Source organism: Diadema antillarum, unplaced genomic scaffold (assembly GCF_040938485.1).
Source record: "Diadema antillarum isolate AM-2024a unplaced genomic scaffold, OU_Dant_1.0 seq00001549_RagTag, whole genome shotgun sequence".
Lineage (NCBI taxonomy): Eukaryota > Metazoa > Echinodermata > Echinoidea > Diadematoida > Diadematidae > Diadema > Diadema antillarum.
The window spans coordinates 93,087-116,391 of NW_027272278.1; the positions used below are offsets into that span (position 1 = coordinate 93,087).

General features: G+C 37.9%; 1 protein-coding gene across 1 annotated transcript in view; it reads left to right on the plus strand.

Annotated features, from left to right (window-relative positions):
- Positions 1 to 23,305, plus strand: part of LOC139710628 (carbohydrate sulfotransferase 15-like) — a 57,039-nt gene that overhangs the window by 26,175 nt on the left and 7,559 nt on the right. The window contains exons 2-3 of the mRNA XM_071622552.1: positions 19,380 to 19,439; positions 19,808 to 20,027. Of these exons, the coding sequence (XP_071478653.1) occupies positions 19,380 to 19,439; positions 19,808 to 20,027 (280 nt within the window). The remainder of the gene's footprint in view (positions 1 to 19,379; positions 19,440 to 19,807; positions 20,028 to 23,305) is intronic.

The following is a 23,305-nucleotide window of genomic DNA, read 5'->3' on the forward strand; positions in this document are numbered from 1 at the left end:
TACAAAACATTCTACCATGTAAAAAAATCATAATAAACCTAAAACATACGGAGATATCACCATTTCTTTTCAAGAAACCATAACCATAATAACTGTTAACAATTTAGTATTTGAATTTGAATTTGAATTTGAATTTGAATTATATATTTAAAAAAAATTCTTTATATCATACAGATCCATTTAGTAAATCTAACAATATTAGGCATTAAATATACTGATTAAATTTGTACATTAGTTGTTCTATCCCTTACTCACAGTTTAGAACTAGTTTGAGGAGTTAATTAAAGCCGGCTTTTCGTTTTACGTGCACTAATGGTAAATAATGCCTAAATAATGCCTTGAAAGACAACCTCGATTAATTACCGCCATCTTGAATTTTGTGTGGATACTGTTTTTATCGCTAATTATTACACATTGGAAAAATTTGTGTCAAATTCCAAGCTCCTATCTCTTTTTGGAAAATACTTTCTCTTCAATCTTATCTGCCTCAGAACAATCTACTAGATGAAATGCTACAGTAATAGCGACCAGCGTCACCTACCACTTGGCATGAAAAGTTAGTTTGCATGCAGGTACTTGCAAGTCACGAGACCATTACAGTATTATATGTGACCATGTAAACACATTGTATGCAAAATTTATAATGCATGAATATAATTTTTTCAAGTTTTAGATGTTAACTTGTCAACAGTGTATGATATTGCCTGTAATTCCAGAAATATGAATTATGTCTCAATCTCAGTAAATCTCAATCTCAATCGCAGGTTTCAAAATAATTCTTCAGTTCTTCTTTGATAAATACACTGGTTAAATCATGCATTATTACATTTCTTCCTTTTTTCAAAAGAATATAAAAATATGTAGTCCCCCCCCCCCCAAAAAAAAAAAAGAGAGAAGCAAACAACCACCCCCCCCCCAATTTATCACAATACACAGCTAAAGTGGTATCAACTTTTAGGAAGTTTTGCTCTCCTTCATATGACATCAAATTTGTTGCAATCCAATGTCTCTATCAAATTTTATGTTTGAAATGTTAGATTCAATAAAAATGGCGGCCCTATTGGACCGCATCTGTACTTTGGAGGTTTTTGCAACAAATCTACTGAGGTGTACTTACGGAACATTGCTTAGTATGCTTAATATTATGTATGGTTTAGTTTATAGAGAGAGTGGAACTCGAAAAGTAAGCACGATCTTGGATTTGACCCTCTGTGACGTCTTTGGGAACAGATGCGTGCAAATACATATTATGTAAAATGGGATTTCAAGTTTGAGACATTATAACTCCTGAACCAAATACAATACTGACCTCCAAATATTGATTATATGGGAAAGATTTTAATTTCTGCATGGTTTTCATAAACATTTTTAATTTAATTTTTTGTGACTTTTTAGAGAAATATTCATGGTGCATTCTGAAAAATGTCTCCATAAAAACCTAAGATGGTTTGAAATAGCATTAAAATGTTCAGAATATATAAAAACCATATAAATAGACACCAAAACAGACAAAATTGTATAAAAATCGAAATTATACATTTACTTTGGCGCAATACACTATGTCAGCTTTGATGGCCTGCAATCTTGAATTTTTTGAGTGATTGATCCAAATTTTGATTTAAACTTTCTATAGCAAGGTTATTTCAAGCTTCTGCCTCTATTTGAAAGATATTTTTTGCTTCATCTCATCTGCTTCAGAACAATCTACTTTGAAATAATAGCAATCAGCGTCACCTGAGCTACCACTTGGTATGAAAAGTTAGTTTGCTGGCACAAACCCTTGTTTGTCAAAGAAAAAGTCTGCGTTTGCCAAGACTACTACACGCACCAATGGCACTGCTACAAGCGCCAGTGCCAGTGGTGCGTGTAGTAGTCTTGGCGCGCGCAGGCTTTTTTTACGACCAACAAAGTCTTGTCACAACTAAAGTGGCCATTTTTACATAGTGAGTTTTCAAGTTTGAGACAGTATAACTCCTGAACCAAAATCGGTACTGACCCCTAATTTTCTCCAAGTATTAATTATATGTCAAACAAAATTCTTGAGATGTTTCAAGATAATCATTCAGTCTTTCTTTGATTTATGATGAATCAAGCATTTTCATGATTTTCCTTTTTTCAGAAAAATATCAAAAAATGAGTGTTTTTTCCTTAAAATCTCAATCCAGTTATCACAATAACCCACAAAATTGGTATCAACTTGTAGGAAATTTTATTCTCTTTCATATGACATCAAATTTGTTGACATTTGATGTTTCAATCAAATTCTATCTTTCAAATAACAAATTCAGTAAATATGGCGGCCATCTTGGACGCCATCTTGGATTTGGAGGCTTTCGCAACAATTTTTTTGAGGTAGACCAGTAGGATGTTGTTTGTTACAATAAAAACTTGAAAATAAGCATGGTCTACTTAGTTTGTAGAGAGAGTGCAACTCACTCGTTAAGTAAGCGACTTTTTGGGGTTTGGCCCTCCGGTTATTATGACAATATCGGAATCATAATCATATCACCATTATCTTTTAACATTCAAAAAATGGACACAACTAATCAAGCACACATTTTCTGTCTGACTCTCTGTCTAACTTTCTCTCTATTTCTCTCTCTCTCTCTCTCTTCATATATATATGTGACCCTGCACCTCAAAACAAACAAAAAGTCACCAGACATTAATTTTTAGTTAAGACCATATTCTGAAAGAGCAGACTTTAAGCTTTAAAATGATGTATAACTCAAATCAAATGGACCCTCCTAACCTATCTAAATATTGGAAAGAAAGCACAAACTCAGGAAAAGTGTGAACTGAGAAAAGAGGCTCTGAAGTACAGTGTCTATTCAAACGCTTAATCTTTACCAAACCGTGCTGGCTGTGCGATGAATGGGACAAAAAACAGACAGTAAACCACCAGAGTAACAACAATGAAGGGATTGTCAAATTAAACTGAAATTAAACATGCCTCATTAACACATTCTGTTCATAATCAATGCCAGCTTTAAAAGTAGTAGCACTATCCTTTCAAAAGTTATTAGAGTTGAAAGTGAAGAGTGTGGACAAGTTTTTTTTTTCAGAAATGAAAAAGGGTTCTAAAGATACACCTAATCACACTATTCTACCAATTCTACCAAATGTTCGAGATAAACTGCTAAAAAGCACACTTTCCTGCCCGTTTTATGATCCAAAATTTTAGCATAATGTAGAAGGAGACCCGCTCTTTCGGAAAATATGAAAAAGTCAAGTTCAGCGAGGTTGACCCATTTCACTTATTTTCAGTCCTCACGCAAAATCAGTGTGTGCGACTTTATGTTCGTTTTGAGGTGCACGGTCACATACAAATATATATATATATATATATATATATATATATATATATATATATATATATATATATATAATATGCCATATTGCACAAACAGACTTGAGTGTACTCCTCACTTTCATTAAACTTCAACCTGATTACAACATGTTCTCAATTTCAGTCACACAGAGTCAGCAGTGGTCCTGATACTTAACTGGACATTCACACGACACGTGTAGTGATCGTCCCAAAAATATGAACAAAGATAGTACAAACAGAATTAATGCCTCTGGCATCCTTCGGGGATGGAGGCATTAAAAAGGTTGAAAATTTGCATATTTGCGGTTTCCTTCATTTTTCTCATTGACATTGTTACATTGAAGAACACTTTTTTTTTCATATTTCAGTATTGAATATGTGTAACATACATAGACTTATAGCCACGTTTATATATTCATCATTAAAAAAAAATAGTTCCTGTGAGCAGTTTCGGGCTATCCACACCTTCGCCCAATTCGTAATTCCTCTTTTTTGATTCTGCTCTTTGGAGTTTCGAAACACGACGAACCTCTTATAACAGCGACAATGGCATCCAGCATTCCTTTATCTTTCACCAGAAAAAGACGTACACTGGTGTCGATGTGTTGAGAGCAATGCCAAATTGTCTGGCAAAGTTCTTTGCTGCATTTCCTTCTACAAAATCAGTGTAAAGGTATGACTTTGTTTTCTGTTTCTTCTGATGACAAGTGAATAGAACAAACTGAATTTTCAGAGTCTAAAGAGTCGAAAGATTTAATTCCTGCCAAAACAGACAAAGCTTCCACGATGTGTGAATTGTCAATAGTTGAATGATACTGCCACTGAGCTCTATTCTTGTGTAGTGATAATCAACTCTATTGCCAACCCCTTGTAATATTCCTCCCATTATGATGACCAGAACTGTCTCTTTTTGTCCGGCCAGTCATTTCTCTACCAATACTCCATCTCCACTTGCAGTGAGTTACGGACCTCCATCATATCTCGAGTATACAATGTAGACCTACGACTAGAATGATAGAACGACCTCATTGTGCCCTCACTGCATCAGACAACATCCAGCTCCCATCACTTCTTAATATTATTTAAAGGAACAAGTGTAATGAAACCATGATTTATAACCAGGGTGATTCAACCCGTCACCTCCCTGGTCAATCCCAAACATCAAGTGCTACCACTCCTTCGAATTGTTGCTGAGCCAAAAATCCAAGAATATACCGTGGAGTTACAACGAAGTATAGCTACGTGAATAATTTCCTTTCTATAACTAATCCAGACTTTGTTCCCGTAGCGACTAAAATTTTCTCCAATGGAACACCTTTCAGTAATATCCAGACTCCACCCCCATTCAACCCTTCATTGTAAGTCTTGTTGTCTTTTAATATACTTTATATCGATAATAAAATATGTTATTCGAAAATAAAAGAAAATGATATGTTTTTTTTTTCGAATAACATATTTTATTATCATTTAAAGGGAACCGAAAATGGTCCGTTTACAAGTTGTACATCATTGTTGTATCAAATGAATTGTGACATGCAAGAGGACTTTGCACTGAAAGCTGAAAGAACATCTCATATAACATCAGAATAGACGCCTCTTGAATACAATACACTTCAAAACTACATTCATGGTGCATCAAACGTCTAGTCCATGATATACAACCTGCAGAGATTGGTAACTATTTATAGTACCTTAAAAAAACAAACACACACACACAATGCATCTGCACAAAGATGAATGAAACCCACTAAAAGAGGATGGGAACCTCACTGACTGCTGTTCATTACACTCACGCACACACATAATTGTATGTACCGATGTACACAGCTTACCGCTCAGGCATGTCACTGCACACATGTCTATACTGACCTCGTTCATGTTGATTCTTTCTTTCAACTCTTAAAATTCCTTTTTGAAGTAAAATGCACATTTAGCTGAAATGACAACCAGCTTTTGGGTGCAATATATTTTAAACTAAAAGAGAAATCAGGTGAAGCCCTCTGACGGACGACGAAAAGTCCGAATTTGGGGGGTCATCCCATATGTCTATAAAGTTAAACATGAAATAGTTTTGTTTGAGGTTGGAATTTTGGTTTTAACTTTTAGGCGATAAAAAGGAACAACTTATCTGAAGCATGAGATAGCATGCAATTCTAAGAGGAATAAAACGTTAACTGGATGAAAATCAGTTTTGAAATGGATGACATACGCAACAATTACGTTTAAACAAGTTGTCCTATAAAGAAAGGTGAGTCCCAATTTTCATTAGGGCCACTTTGTTTAGCTCTGTGTTTCGATATCTCGCGGCCGTGATTTGGCAAAACAACGTATCTGCGTTTTGGTACTTCCGAGATATTCGCGATTTTAGATTTTGAAGCTACAAAGTACTAGAATTGTTCCCATTTCTCTCCAGTTGAATAATTTTGCAAGACACTTGAAAAAAAAATATGCCTTATATCATTCTTCTAGTATCTAGTTAAAATTTAAGTCAAAAGGAGATTTTTTTTTGTTCAAAATATCAAAGAATTTTTGTAGATACGTTGTTTTGCCAAAACACCCAAACTTCGGATCACGTGCGTGATTAGGCAACGCAAGTTGTTTTGCGCACCACGGCAGTAGCATGGTAGAACAACGTATCTGCAGCGTGCAGCGTAGATACGTTGTTCTGCCAAAACACCCAAACTTCGGATCACTTGCGTGATTAGGCAAAACAACGCAAGTTGTTCTGCGCACCACGGCAGTAGCAAGGCAGAACAACGTATCTGCAGCGTGCAGCGTGAAAAATAAGCCTTATCATTATGATTGACAGTGCGACAACATGACGTCAATCTACAGCCAGGTTTTAGAGTGTAGATAGATCGAACACATTTTGAGATAAATTTCAGATAATTTATACGTAAAATACTTCCACTATTAGGAGGCTGACAATCACTATTTTCCCGAAACTACAGGACTCAACCATACAGACTAACACACTCTAGATGATAGATCTAGCGAAAGTTAGGCCTTGTCTAACTTAGTAGCAACGGCGTAGCCAGGATGTGATCTTAGGGGGGGCGGTTAGTGTGCGAGGGAGCGAAGCGACCGAGCCCGAGCGAGCGGAGCGAGCGAGGGGGGGGGGGGGGGAGGGTGTGGGAGGGGGGTGTCCCCCCTCCCACGGTAAGAACTTTTTGCATTTTGATGTTGTAAATGGTGCAATTTGATGCATGTTTTTGCGCGTTTTATCGACGTGAAACAGTCCCACTTGTTTAAGCTTGCAGTATATTTTGATGTAGATTATCATTGAACAATTTGCCTATAATATGGTATAATTTAAATACACTTCTTGTATTACTTCTTTTCACTGAATATCATGAACGCGACTGAACCCGAGCGAGCGGAGCGAGCGAGGGGGGAGGGGGAGGGTGTGGAAGGGGGGTGTCCCCCTCCCACGGTAAGAACTTTTTGCATTTTGATGTTGTAAATGGTGCAATTTGATGCATGTTTTTGCGCATTTTATCGACGTGAAACAGTCCCACTTGTTTAAGCTTGCAGTATATTTTGATGTAGATTATCATTGAACAATTTGCCTATAATATGGTATAATTTAAATACACTTCTTGTATTACTTCTTTTCACTGAATATCATGAACGCGACTGAACCCGAGCGAGCGGAGCGAGCGAGGGGGAGGGGGAGGGTGTGGAAGGGGGGTGTCCCCCCTCCCACGGTAAGAACTTTTTGCATTTTGATGTTGGAAATGGTGCAATTTGATGCATGTTTTTGCGCGTTTTATCGACGTGAAACAGTCCCACTTGTTTAAGCTTGCAGTATATTTTGATGTAGATTATCATTGAACAATTTGCCTATAATATGGTATAATTTAAATACACTTCTTGTATTACTTCTTTTCACTGAATATCATGAACGCGACTGAACCCGAGCGAGCGGAGCGAGCGAGGGGGGAGGGGGAGGGTGTGGAAGGGGGGGGGGGGTGTCCCCCCTCCCACGGTAAGAACTTTTTGCATTTTGATGTTGTAAATGGTGCAATTTGATGCATGTTTTTGCGCGTTTTATCGACGTGAAACAGTCCCACTTGTTTAAGCTTGCAGTATATTTTGATGTAGATTATCATTGAACAATTTGCCTATAATATGGTATAATTTAAATACACTTCTTGTATTACTTCTTTTCACTGAATATCATGAACGCGACTGAACCCGAGCGAGCGGAGCGAGCGAGGGGGGAGGGGGAGGGTGTGGAAGGGGGGGGGGGGTGTCCCCCCTCCCACGGTAAGAACTTTTTGCATTTTGATGTTGTAAATGGTGCAATTTGATGCATGTTTTTGCGCGTTTTATCGACGTGAAACAGTCCCACTTGTTTAAGCTTGCAGTATATTTTGATGTAGATTATCATTGCACAATTTGCCTATGATAATATGGTATAATTTGAATACACTTCTTGTATTACTTCTTTTCACTGAATATCATGAACGCGACTGAACCCGAGCGAAGCGACCGAGCCCGAGCGAGCGAAGCGAGCGAGGGGTGGGGGGGGGGGGAGGGTGTGGGAGGGGGGTGTCCCCCCTCCCACGGTAAGAACTTTTTGCATTTTGATGTTGTAAATGGTGCAATTTGATGCATGTTTTTGCGCGTTTTATCGACGTGAAACAGTCCCACTTGTTTAAGCTTGCAGTTTATTTTGATGTAGATTATCATTGAACAATTTGCCTATAATATGGTATAATTTAAATACACTTCTTGTATTACTTCTTTTCACTGAATATCATGAACGCGACTGAACCCGAGCGAGCGGAGCGAGCGAGGGGGAAGGGGAGGGTGTGGAAGGGGGGTGTCCCCCCTCCCACGGTAAGAACTTTTTGCATTTTGATGTTGCAAATGGTGCAATTAGATGCATGTTTTTTTCACGTTTTATCGACGTGAAACAGTCCCACTTGTTTAAGGTAGCAGTATATTTTAGTGTAGATTATTATTGAACAATTTGCCTATAAAATGGTATAAGTTTAATACACTTCTTGTATAAATTCTTTTCACTGAATATCATGAACGCGACTGAACCCGAGCGAGCGGAGCGAGTGAAGGGGGAGGGGAGGGTGTGGGAGGGGGTGTCCCCCCTCCCACGGTGAGAACTTTTTGCATTTTGATGTTGCAAATGGTGCAATTTGATTCATTTTTTGCGTGTTTTAACCAGTTGAAACAGTCCCACTTGTTTAAGGTAGCAGTATATTTTGATGTAGATTATCATTGAACAATTTGCTATTTAATGGTATAATTTAAATACCCTTCTTGTATTAATTCTTTTCACTGAATATCATGAACGTGACTGAACCCGAGCGAGCGGAGCGAGCGAGGGGGGAGGGGAGGGGGTGTCCCCCCTCCCACGATGAGAACTTTTTGCATTTTGATGTTGCAAATGGTGCAATTTGATGCATGTTTTTGCGCGTTTTATCGACATGAAACAGTCCCACTTGGTTAAGGTAGCAGTATATTTTGATGTAGATTATCATTGAACAATTTGCCTATAAAATGCTATCATTTAAATACGCTTCTTGTATTAATCCTTTTCACTGAATATCATGAACGTGACTGAACCCGAGAGAGCGGAGAGAGCGAAGGGGGGAGGGGAGGGTGTGGGAGGGGGTGTCCCCCCTCCCACGGTGAGAACTTTTTGCATTTTGATGTTGCAAATGGTGCAATTTGATGCATGTTTTTGCGTGTTTTAACGAGTTGAAACAGTCCCACTTGTTTAAAGTTGCAGTATATTTTAGTGTAGATTATTATTGAACAATTTGCCTATAAAATGGTATCATTTAAATAATCTTCTTGTATTATTTCTTACACGGAAGATCATGAACACTGTCTGTTCAGCACTCAAACAGAAAAAGCATGCACACGAGGGTGTAGATAGGGGAATATCCCCTCCCACACGAAGGTGATTTTGCATTTTCAGACCTGAAATTCAGCGATCTGTTGCAAATTTTTGGTGCAATACTTTTTCATCGAAGTGATAAAATCACGGAATTTAGCTCTTATTCTGAATGTGCACCATCTGTGTGTACACTGTATGTATAAAGTCTAGTGAGGTAGAGCTTAGGGGAAGGGGGATTCCTCCTCCCGCTCGCGGAGCTTTTGCGTTTTTAGAATTGAAATAAAGCGATCTGGGTATAGCCACAGTCTACTTCTATGCATGGCGGAAGGGTGGGGGAGGGGCGGGCGAGCAGGGAGAAGGCGTGGGCGAGTGTTATCCCCAACCTTCCCTTCCGATTGAGCTTTTGCCTTTTTAAGGTTGAAATTGAGATATCTCGTCTACGCACATTTGATGGAATCAACGTTTGGAAAATCACACACACACACACACACACACACACACACAAAACTGATGGGGGAGGGGGGGGGACTGAGGGAGGAAAGGGTCGATTAAAAGGGGAAATTCCCCTTATACATGAGGGAACCTTGAGTTTTCGGAATATAAGTGATAAGTCTTGTGCACTCAGAATTATTCATAATTTTTTGTAAATCTAAAAAGTGTACTAAGCTAGGGAAAGACGCACAGAGGGGGGGGGGGGGGTATCCCCCTCCCAAGCACGAGAGATTTTGCATATTTTGATTTGAAATTCAACGATCTGGTGCACACTTTGAGTGAAATATTCAAAAGAATATCTTATTTGATGAAAGGTTGCAAAGGAGACCCGCTTCATGTGCATGCATACAGTATACACGCATTTTTTTTTTCCGCCTCCCAAATCCCCGGTCCAAATCTTAGGGGGGGGGGGGGGGGGGGGGGGGGCGATCGCCCCCATCGCCCCCCCCCCCCCCCCCCCTGGCTACGCCAGTGCTTAGTAGAATACCTACAGTCTATTACATATGTAATGTTACGGCGATCAGCCTGCTCACGAAGTGAGCAGGAGGGTCCCGGGGCTTAGTTAATTAAAACTAATTAGAATACAGTCGCTTGCAAAACTATTGATGCCCTTGAACATTTTCAAATATTTTTCTTTCTGAAAAATTATCGAGTACGTACTAAATGTACTTATTTGTTATCTGCCAATTACAGTAAATTTTGGTTTAACTTCATTTGCATATAGTTATTGAGATGTCCATTCTTTTTTGTTAACATTGTTTGATTTTTTTGAATCCCTTGATGTAAGAGTTTTCATTCGTTGTTACAAATACATAGATTTGGATTAACACTGAAGACTAAAATGTCAATTTGGGTAAAGTATGTGAAATGTATTTCATTACCTTTTTTTCTGGCATGCAAATGAGATGAACTTGAAATATAACTTTTAGTATGACAATGCATGAGTGGCAACAAAAGTATAGGACTGTATGGGAATTGGCATGATATATAAAGAAGAAAAAAATAAAATGGGTATTAAAAATTGGATGATCTATAATACACCTCGTTTCACAGACACAAACACGCATTTAAAATTACACGTGTTTTAATATTGGGACCCCTATTTCAACTTGTATTTTTTATTTGGCTTATTTTAACGATTTTCATTGAATTGAAAGAATTCGAAGAGAAAGAATAATATTGCATACTTTGTTATTTTGATAAAAGTTCTTAATATTTGGTTGATTGCATGATTTGTATACATAAGGCCAACACCTCTAACAATGATATGCCTCAAGTCTTTGAACAACAACAATAATAAAAATGATATATCAGGTGATTATGGATCCAGGTTTTAATGTTTTTTTGGTGTACCTTGATCACACACACACACAAACAAAAAGTACGAAAAACACAAAACACACACAAAAAACACAGACTTGTAAGAGGTGCAAACATTCTCTCAGTAGAATAACTTTGAGAAAGACATGACAGAAATGTAAACGCAGACACTGATTTACATCTGCTGAATATTTATAAGAAAAAAAAATTGTGTACATCTGTTTCTCAAGACAACAGCATTTACAAAAATCATTTGCTTATTTTCAAGTCTTAAGAATATGAAATAGATATCTACGATTTCTTCTTACAATTTAAGAGAGAGTTTGATATGTCATTATGCTTTAATCACAATGAAAGCAAATCAACGGTATACTAAACATTATCATGATGGTAAATAATCATAAGAAAAATGTCATTTGATTCTTAAGTAAAGGGGCTTACATGAGTATCACAGTTGAACAAAACACTGGGAACAACATTTTCAATTTCAATAGAGCAGAACATGATTGTTAATGTTTTTTTCTGGAGATTATTTATATTATTACCATATCAGACATTTGCATCCAGTCTTACCTTGGAAGATAAGAACATCTACAAATTACAACATCCTAAAAATAATAAATAACGCACATAACATTTTTAATCTTACTGTTGTTGAAGTTCTGTGTAGTAAGAAGTAAATACTTGGGAAAAGAACAATTATTAGGCAGGTGAAAAGAAGAAAAAAATTGCAACAGAATTCATCTTAAAACACACTTGCGTAAATGCCCTATCATACAAGCGATTTGCTGTGCTGCAATACATCTGCATTGTCTGAGAGCTCCCGGAGGGATTAGGCGCAAAATATATCAAAATTATTCCAGAAATAATGTTACTGTTTCCCTGGTCTTCTGTGATATGGTGACATAACCCAATCGACATGACATTGATTTTGAGGGCAAGCATTTACAACAATATTTCATATGAACAAGTGATAGTTTTACCTAAAGTTGATAGTCATCATTTCAAAGGGCAATAACCCCTCATCATATTTTTTTTTATCGAAATAGAGATCTTTAGTTTCATATCAATATCTAAAAAAAATTTCTTGTGCCTTCATAACGTGAGAATAGTCTTTAACACTTTAACACAGTTGAGTTTTGCGAGTTCTTAATTTAATTGTGAAAGATTTACCTGATCCTATACAGACTGTATAAACAATCCGAGTGTTATTAATTTTTTCTTCTAGAGTTGACTGATCTAGTGTACAATCCACTCCATCTTTCATGACATTCTGGCTGGCGTGCACAGCTTGTACCTTGCACCTTGTACCTTGTAGAAATAGACCTCAGGAACACTAAGATCTTCATCTAGGGAATATAATTGGAGGTTGACAAGAGCTGGACGGTGGCTATTGGTTTGGTCTATTTATTGAGTTAGGGCAATTGGCGGTTCTAATGTGATTTTTGAAGTTTTGGTTTGATGTGGAATCAACGGCAGTCTGGGATAGCCTGTTCCAGGCGGAGATTACTTCCGCGAAGAACGACTGTTGGCGTGGCTTGGATGTGTAATGGTTTATCTGGAACTGCTTTGTATGCGAGCGTCTTGATCTGTTAACTTTAGGTCTAATGTAGTTTTCTGGATTGATGTCTATTTCCCCCGTGAACATCTTGTGAAATGTGATGAGTCGTTGGTCCTGGCGTCTTTGTTCCAAAGTTTCCCACTTAAGATCTTTTAACATGTTGCTGACACTAGCATGCTGTTCTGAAATTTGTAGTTGCTCTTTCCTATGATTTCAAACTGCTCGGCAGACCACTGCAGGAAAATGTAAAAGAAACACGAGAATATGATTAACACAAAATAAGACACTCTGTTACTTCCATACAGAACAGCTAGTAAATTTCAACTCTATTTTAGTTATATTAAATTGTTCATTACACATGGTTATGTGTAACAAATCCTCTCTCAGAGAACCCCCCCCCCAAAAAAAAAAAACCCTAGGAAAATGAGAATGAATAAATATTCAAATACACTCAGAACATTTATTATTAGACATCATACAATACCCCTTGAGGCTGTTAAAGGCTGTGTGTTTGTTTTTGAGAGAGAATGGTGAATATTTCACCAGATTTTATTATTATTACTATTTCTTTTATCGATCGTTAAGGAATAAACTGTGAAATGTGGTACTCTCCAATTATCTTAGAGTCATCATCATGGATTCTGTCTTTTTTTTTTAAGTTTTCCAAATGCCGGCTTGTGTGGCCAGTGATGGTGATAAAGGTGAGATTCATTTCTTTTTTTTTTTTTTTTTTGGTATGCATTGATAAGTGATTATTCAGCTTGTTCCTTTTATTGTAATTGATATACTGCGTTCCTTTTCTGTGCTGGTCCAGGCTAGCGGTTGTTGTGGACACTGAAAAGAGAGACAAGCAAATATGTATTTCAACACGAATGTTAACATTATCAAAAGCAGACGCCTGGGTCTGAATATTTGAATTTTCCATATTATCTAAAACCACCTTACTTAAGAATGAATATCTGAATTCCATGGGCTTTTGCCCTCACTATTTTTATGGGGGGGGGGGGGGTTGGAACGTAGAGCATCTATAGGATCTACCATGTCTACAATGCATTATATTGTATCAACATGAAAAATTAAATCAACCAAAACTTTAAATTATGGTTTTAAAGAATATCTACAGCTAACTAAAATTGCATAAAAAGAAAAAAAAAAGAAAAGAAATCAGGCATCCACAGTTAGCAGGTACACAGTACCATTAAATTTGACTTTGACTATGAGATTAATTTTAAGTGGGTAAAATTCCTGTCTGTTTGAAAACACCACAATCACATTATAAATCCTTTCAAGAAATAACAAACAAGATCTAAGAGACAAAGATACTTTTGCTGAACCAAAGTTGAAGACTAAACATTTTTTTTTCCTTACTTTTCTGCCAAACTAATCTAATGATGTGAACGTCATTATTAGAACATGTCGTCTGCCATCAGTTTACCTTGCCAATGAAGGCTAAATGGAATTCATCACTATCAAGCTTTACTGTCAGTTGTTTGTAGTCGAGTCTACTGTCTGCTATAAAGCTGTTCCCTATCTTTTAGACATTTAGACGAAAACTGAATTTTTAGGTAGAAGACGTCAAGTCGAATGATGTCAATGATAATGACAGTATACATGTACATGTATTCGGGTACACTTAAATTATTTGCGCAACTTTAGATAAATCTCTTATAACAGTCAGTGTTGATCTACTAGACCACAAGTAGTAGTAGAACTTTAATTAGTAGAACCACAACCACAACCACACCATCGTATACCACGCCAATCCACCACTAGCCTACTTAGTAGGCCTACTATATAGGTCTACTAACGTTAAATGGGCTACGTTCTGCCAAGCCCATCCAAAGGCAAGGCTGTCATACTCATAGCTCTTAGCTTGCTCTTTATTTTCTTAGCTTGCTGAGTTTCTTTTTCTCTTCTTTTTTTAATCATCGTTTTCTTAAATCTTTAATAGTGAAATCTATTATGATATACTGAAAGTACTGGATCCTATACTGGCGAAGCGCACTTATGTCAATTGCCAAGGTACCTCGAAGAAACTTGACTGCGTTAGTCCTGTTTACCTTTGGGAAGAGTGATTAAAAAAATCAAGATATCACATTTGATGCATATAATAATAATAATACTACATTTATAAAGCGCATAATAAGCACATGCTTCTCTATGCGCTGTACAATTCAGATACAACATACAAACAAATGACTAACAAATGTAACACTCAACATAATAAATACAATAATTAACAAAAGGAGTAATGAATGTTTATCTTAATCAAGGAAGACGAAACAGGTGAGTTTTAAGACCGGATTTGAAATTTGCAAAACTGGGTGCACATCGAATTTTTTGTGGTAAATTGTTCCAAAGCGTAGGTCCAGCAACTGCGAAAGATCTGCCCCCGTAATATGAAGTGTTGGTTCTGGGAATGTGAAGAAGCGCTTGGGTGCTTGAGCGAAGGTTGCGAGGAGGGTGATACTGCTTGAGCAAATCTGCCAGATATGTTGGGGAAGAACTAAGTTGTGCCTTGTAGGTCAGCAATATGAGTTTGAACATTATACGTCTGTCAACAGGTAGCCAGTGTAATTTTTTGAGGGTATGGGTTATACTTTGTTGACGAGGAGTCCGTGTGACAAGCCTGGCTGCGATGTTCTGCAGCATCTGCATGCGGTGGATGTCGGCAGAAGGAAGGCCATACAACAAGCTGTTGCAGGAGTCTATCCGGCTGGTGACAAATGCATGAACCAGTGTGAGTGTAGCTTTATTTGTGAGGAAACCTCTGACTTGACTGATGCATCTGATTGCTGCCATAGCCGATTTGCAGACGGTTTTTATATGTTCCTTCATACTGATGTGCTGATCAAAGACGACCCCCAAATTTCTAGCATGAGGTACAGGATTGATTTGGCCATCACCAACACAGACATTCAAAGGGTTGGGTTGAGAACAAAACTTTGATGTGAAATGGATCACTTCCGTTTTGGCATCATTCAGAGACAACTTGTTCTTCATTGCCCAAGCTCTGACATCAGCAATACAGGCGTTTAATCTTTTCAAAGATTCTTCACGCTCGGTGTTCTTAAACATTATGTACATTTGAGTATCATCTGCATAGAGCATTACATTCACATCATGGGCTCTTATGATGTCATTTATTGGTGCTGTATACATCGTAAAGGAAAGGGGCCCGATGACGGATCCTTGAGGAACCCCTAGTTTGTCACTGCAGGTTTCCGAAAGGGCATCTTTTATCTGAACTGTATGCGTTCTGTTCTTCAAATAGGAGCAGAACCATTGAAGAACAGTTCCCCTAATTCCAAAGTAGCATTCCATTCTATCAAGCAGAAGATCATGGTCGATCGTATCGAATGCTGCGCTAAAATCTAGCAACACCAGCACCGCTTCCTGACGAGCATCTAAAGCCAGAAGGAGATCATTCTGGACCTTCAAAAGAGCTGTCTCCACACTAAAATGTTCACGATAAGCCGACTGGGTTTGAGGAAGGAGATCATTCTCACTCAAATACTCCCTGATCTGTCTAGCAGCAGCTCTCTCGACTAATTTTCCAACATAGCTGAGATTTGCTATAGGCCGGTAGCTTGATATATCATCATGGGGAAGATCATCCTTTTTTAGTCTGGGATGAATAATTGCATGTTTCAAGCATGTTGGCACAATACCGTTTTGTAAGCTGGTATTCACAATTTCAGCAAGAACTGGGGTGAGACAGTACATCACATTTTTAAGGAGAGTAGTGGGTATTGGGTCCAGATCACAATAAGCATTGGATGTTGCTTTGATGATTTTGACTATTTCATCCTCTGCCACCATGTCAAACTCACTCAGACTAGATGAGCAATGCTCTCGGACGGAAACAGACAGGTCCTCATAGACTGAAGTATCTAGATTCTGCCGGATGCGTTTGATTTTCTCGTCAAAGAACCTACAAAAAGACTCTGCAAGTTGAATGGGGGAATCATGACGTGGCAGGATCTGGTTTGATACACTTGGTGATGACAAAGTCCGAACCATGCGATACAACCCTTTTTGATCACGAGGATCAATTTTCTTCAGAAAATAATCCGTTTTTGTCTGGCGAAGAAGTGCAAAGTAAGCTTTACACTTCTCTCTATAGATGTCCGCATGAACTTGAAGACCAGATTTGTAGCATGCCCTTTCAGCTTTCCTACGCTCTTGCTTTAGTCTCCTTAGAACACCAGAATACCATGGAGCGTGAGGTCTAAGGATGAATTTCTTCTCCTTGCGTGGGGCATGTTGATCTAACAACCTCTGCATCTCCCTGTTATATAAATCGGTAATATCGCTGCAATCATCGGGTGGATTTGTGATTAATGAAGAATCCTCAATGTCCTGTCGAAATTTTACCAGATCAACATCCTTGCAGTTCCTCAGGATAACGGAGCGTCTGACAGGAAGAGGCCGAGCAATTGACAAGCCACAGATTGCTGACCGATGATCAGAAGGCAACGAAAAATCAGTTGTTGTTGTTAATACTAGATCATCACATTCACGAGATATGACGAGATCAAGTGTGTGACCACTGGAGTGGGTGGGGCCCTTTACGTGGTTGCGAAGATTTGCCCCATCCAACAAGCTAAGGAATCGTTGGGCATCGACATTAGTTGGGTCATCAATGTGAAAGTTAAAGTCGCCAACTATCAAGAGCTTCTGACGGTTGGTGCAGAAAACTTCAATCAGACCAGATACTTCACTGAAGAATTTACTCATAGTCTCCCTTTTTCTACCAGAAGATGGCGGCCTGTATATGACTATGAGACGAAGATCTACTGATCCAGGGGACTTCAGTATCAAGTCAATATACTCAAAAGACTGGAAAGTCAATCGTTGATTAACACCCACGTTGAACCCTTCATGCACCAGTACACCTACTCCACCTCCCTTCCCGCCCAGTCGGGGGGAGTGGTGGAACGAGAAGTTCGGTAGTGTTGACTTAATGTCTGCAAGGGTACGATTGTCACGATCTGAGTTAGTGAGCCAGGTTTCTGTGATAGCAAAGATATGGAGCTTTCTGGATATTACAAAGTCACATAAAGCTGCAGACTTTCCGCGGGCCTTTACTGAACGTGCATTCCAAACAGCAAAGTTTGTACATGAATATGGTCGTAAACTCATGTTTCTCTGAACGTTTACGACTTCCCGAGTTCCCGATATCTGTAGGTCTGTTGTATCACAAAACATCCTACCTTATAAAACTTTGCCAATAGAGCCTAGAATATAAGGAAATATCAGTATTTCTCTCATGAAACCATAACTGCAGAAGGTTATGTCTGAAAACATATTTATCATAGTATTGTTCATATTTTGTGTATTCAACTTATCCCGAGTACACGGATTCAAATTTTTACAATGGTAGTTTCTATTCTCAAATAACATCTTTAAACTATCATAAAACATTAATGCAGTATTTGTGTTTCATCTGCAAATTGCCATTTATGCATTTTAACCTTACCCGACCTCTCAACCAAAGATATACCATCCCTTTAACGTTATCTTAGAATTTGATGTGACGGTGAATTTGGTTTATCTTGTTCTTCCTATATATATATATCAATCATGTGTAACTTGTGGGAAAAATTCGGAATGCTTAATACTCCGCTTGATTCCCTTATCCTTCCTCAAAAACGCGCCATCAGCATAACGCCGGATACTTATCTCATACAAATTAGTTTTTTTTACAAGAATGAAATTTTGAAATTGATTGATTTGTTTGATTACAACCTAGGTATTTTCATGTATAAATACTCCACGAATGATCTTCCTGATGTTTTTCTTCACATGTTCAAAAGAAACTACTCAGTTCATCCCACCCGCCAACGGGACGCTTATCACCTTCCACGTACTCGCACAATTTTCGCGATGAAAACAGTTATGTATGCGGGACCGAGATATTGGAACGATCTCCCCCCTGAACTCAAAGGTTGTTTATCACTAGCATCCTTCAAATGCAAATTAAAACAATTTTTATTGAATAATTACGATACATCAGCTCATTGAAATTCTGTTTTGTACTTTCCAGTGGACTATCCCGCTATACTGTACTCCAGGGTTGTTGTCATGTTAAACCAGACTTTAAGAGCCCAGCTGTTTGCGCCCTTAAATTCTATCACTGTGTTTATGTATATTTTTCCTTCTTTAAAGATAGCCGGGACGAGGAAACAGCTGGTATTTCACATTCTCACTGCACTGCAACTGGTTGTTGAATGTCTTTTTTTTTTCTGGATTTGCAGGTGCATGTGTTCCCTTCTTAATACACGCAATGTACACATTTTTAATACTGTCTAAACGGTATCATTGTTATTATATATTAAGTCATATTGTATTGCCAGAACGACAATGGTTCATCCGCCTACAGCATGTGGCTTTTCCGACCCCTAACCTGCACTGGAGAAGAATTTGCTATATAACTGTATAATTGTACTTTTTTATTTTGTTTTTCTCTTATGTTCCGGTCATTGTTGTACCCGTGATCCCCTTCTTAATCTTAAACTCGTTTTTAACTGGGGCCTACGCTCAACAAGCTCGCTTTTAAGTAGGTTCCTTCATATTTCTTTAGCATTCATTCACAGATTCCAAACTTAACAGATCGACCACTATAATGTTTTATATATTTGCAATATTCTATGTATGTCATGTATTTCATTTAATTGTGTTATATTTGATGTAATTTTTCATCGAGAAATATGAAAATAAATTGAAATTGAAATGAAATTTAAAATGATTCGAGAGTAGCAAGTGCAGGGGTTTCTGTACTTTCCCGGCTTACGACAACCCCGGAGGTCTCTGGAAGCAGCACTGGTGTCTCGCTTTCTTCTGGAGTCCACAAGATGGCAAAGGAAGTAAGTCGTGTAAATAGGGAAGTGATTCTGAAATGGCACATTGGGGAACATTACATGTATTCACGCTACAAATTAGATTTCTTTTCAACGCTGAGAAATGAGGTTCACATTGTTGACAAAACAAGACAAGCTCCGTCCTGCAGAATTATAGTTTGTGCTTGTACAATAATTGTAAAACAAATATCCGGTAATCATTTTGAATGGAGAGTTAATTGCTTTTGTACATCTTGGTGAATAACAACTAAAGTGTTTCACTTCCAAAGAGTATGACAATATTTTGGCGATTGCTCTTTGTTTGAAAGTACCTCGTTTTTGTTTTCTTTTAATTTTAACCAAAATTATCTGCTTTCTTTCCCTTGGAAATCAAGGTGTTTGAGGAGTTGCCCGACCGATACATGGAGGGTTATAAAAGTTCCTGTTGGCTGTTGGATGGCACCAATCCCCGTTCTCTGAGATGCTTGCCATATTTCTACATTCTGGGAAATCCAAAGTGTGGAACCAGTGACCTGTGGGCAAAGATTTCCCATCATCCTCATGTTGTGTCACGTAGACTGAACAAGGAGCCTCACTGGTGGACAAGGGGACGCTGTAAGCTGTCGATGGGATTTTTCAATTCAATTCAATTCAATTCATTTATTTTCATTCTTCTTCTCTTTTCTTTTTCAACAAAAACATAACACAAGATAAATCAGGTTTTACATCATAAACAAAGAACATTTGCCTTTGCAATTAATAAATGGTATCAATAAACAAAAGAGCCCATACTGGCACAAAAAAAAATAATAATACAAAGTCATGCCTCAGTTGAAAAAAAAAAGGGAAGAAAGAATAGAGAGGTCCACTAAAAAGCAAAGCTTGTACATTGTGAAACACTCATAAAACTTATGAATTACTTATTTACAGACACTTGTGACAAATATGATATACGACAGGACGGGACAAAACAGAAGAAACACAACAACATGACACAACTTGCTAAAATAGATGAACAGTATGGAAGGAACGAAAGAAAAAGGAGAGAATGAGAGAATGCCTACACGCTGAACAAGGGAAATGGAACAGGGGATGGTAGAGAATGTGCTTCTTAGAGTTGGAGCTGCATGCAGCTGAGCAAGGATTGTAATGGCTACTTCTTTACGTAATAATGAATTCAGTGATTGAAAGATTGGTGGGTGGATGATGAACCCTGAGGTTAACGAAACCTATAGCTAAGGAAAAAAAGAAACATATCAGGGAGGATTTAATAAAAAAAAAGGTTTCAACCTGCACTTAAAAGAATACAAAGATGGGGAATTTTTTATTTCACAGCTAAGTGAGTTCCAAAATCTAGGACCGGTGTAATATAATGTATTCTGAACCAATAAAGTTCTCAGGAGGGGTAAATGAAACTTATTAGATTGTCTAGTGGGATAATCATGAAAAGACGAATTAAAAATTCTGGGAAGTGCATTTACACACAATACAATACAATATAATACGATACGATGCAATACAATACAATACAATGCAAAGTAATACGACAATTATACATTTGTATTATTGACATAATAATGATATTAATTATAATAATTATCATATTAATTATATAATCATCATCATCATCATGATTATAATCAAATCTTATTATCGGAGGGTAGCCTCTTCAGTGTTGCCACTGCTCTTCCAGAGGGCCCTGCCATCATTATTACAGAAGCGTTGTCAGGAACCCATTTCTACACCTGGGTCGAGAGGGACATGGTGGGTAAAATCATCTCCAAGTTGTCCAAGGACGTAAGCGCTGGGCGGGATCCAAACTCGGGCCCTCCGATCGGGAGTCGGGAGTCTTATCCACTATGCCACAGCGCCCCCATTGCAAATTTCAATGGTATTTTACTGTTATAACATCAATAACGACATGAAAATAATGGAAAGGATGACAGTACTTTGTCCACGTTTAAAACTTTGGCATGTGCTGCATGCAATGCAGGCCAAAATATTTTGTACGGCATCGCATTTCATCATCCGATGCGATACCATAAATACGACCTTCGCTTGACCCATACTCCTTGTTCCATCATTTTGCATGTTTTCACCAAGTGTTTGTATCACAAACATTCTTATTCATATAACTTATGGCACTAACCTTTGTTATATGATGTGTGTGGATTCATTGTGGATTACAATTCGCCCAAACTGGCTATAACAAAGCCATCTATTCCATTTAAGCCATTTATTCATCTTGCTCTTTTAATATCTGATTTTCCATTGACAGTTAAGGGCGTTCCTTTTAAACGTTATCTTGAACGGTCTGTCGGCATGACGAAATCATATCGGAAAAACCAAATGATGAGAAGCAAGTTGGTGATGGGTAAGTCGACAAATAAGAACACTAGGCAGTATCTCCCCCACCCTAAAAATATCCATAATACTATAAGCGAAAGACAGAATAAAACAGCATGTTATATTGCTGTTCAAAGCTACTTTTTAGAAATTAATCCAGGTACAATTAATTTATGAGTTTCATTCTATTCTAAATGTATAGAACAATTCGACTTCATGTTCTTACACATAATTGCTATCCACATTCTTTTTTTGCCTTAATTAAATATTATGTTTGCTTGTTCATTTCCATCTGAGAAGATGGCTGGATAGCCCATATTCAGCTACGTTAGCTGGTTTTATATGGGGTCCAGTTGGATGTGAGATGGGACCACTTCACCGGGTTAAACACCCTGCTCTTTGCGATGAATGAATGAAGCGGGGTCCTTTACGTGCATGAGTTGTTACTCTCTCAAACACGGGACCTCCATTCTATGTCCTATCCGAGGGACATTTTATTTCTTTGGTTCTGAAGCAATTGTCCATTGGATAAAACGAGGGCGCCAAAGGTGTCGAACATAGGGGGGGGGGGGGAGGGGGAGCAAAAAACCAAATCAAACAAGATAAGAACAAAACGTAATGATGACGCGGAAATATACAAATTTCGGCTCACTCGCGCGTACTGATTTAGAGTATTTTTTTTTTTCAAGTCCTCAGTTTGTTGGTAAAAATCCTTATATATAAGGCCGCTTGATTAGAATTGTAAGATTTAATAAGTAAAAAATGGCAACAACTCCATGTTTTGTAAGCTGAAATACAGAAATTTTCGGCTCGCTCGCTGCGCTCGCTCGCCATAATTTATCACCAAAATAAAAGATAAGAGCAAAACGTGATGATGGCGCGGAAATATACAAATTTCGGCTCACTCGTGCGTACTAATTTGGAGTCTTTTTTTCAAGCCCTCAGTTTGTTGGTATAAATCGTTATCTATAAGGCCGTCACTATATCTTGATTAGAATGGTAACATTTAATAAGCAAAAAATGACAAGAATTCCATGTTTTGTAAGCTGAAATACAAAAGTTTTCGGCTGCCTTGCTGCGCTCGCTCGCCAAAATATATCACACACAAAAAAAAAGAGATAAGAATAAAACGTGATGACGGCGCGGAAATATACAAATTACGGCTCACTCGTGCGTACTAATTTGGAGTATTTTTTTTTCAAGCCCTCAGTTTGTTGGCATAAATCGTTATGTATAAGGCCGTCACTATACGACTATCTTGATTAGAATTGTAAGATTTAATAAGCAAAAAGTTAAATGAATTCCATGTTATGTAAGCTGAAATACAACAATTTTGGGCTCGCTCGCTAAAATTTATAAAAAAAAAAGATACGAACAAAACGTGATGACGACGGGGAAATATACAATTTTCGGCTCGCTCGCTGCGCTCGCTCGCCCAAATTTATCTAAATGTATAACATTCAAATCACCCTAAAAAGACCCCTTTTAAGTGCTTTATAAAGCATAATTGTGTGGACTCTGTTTTAAAAGTCCCTATCAGGATAGGG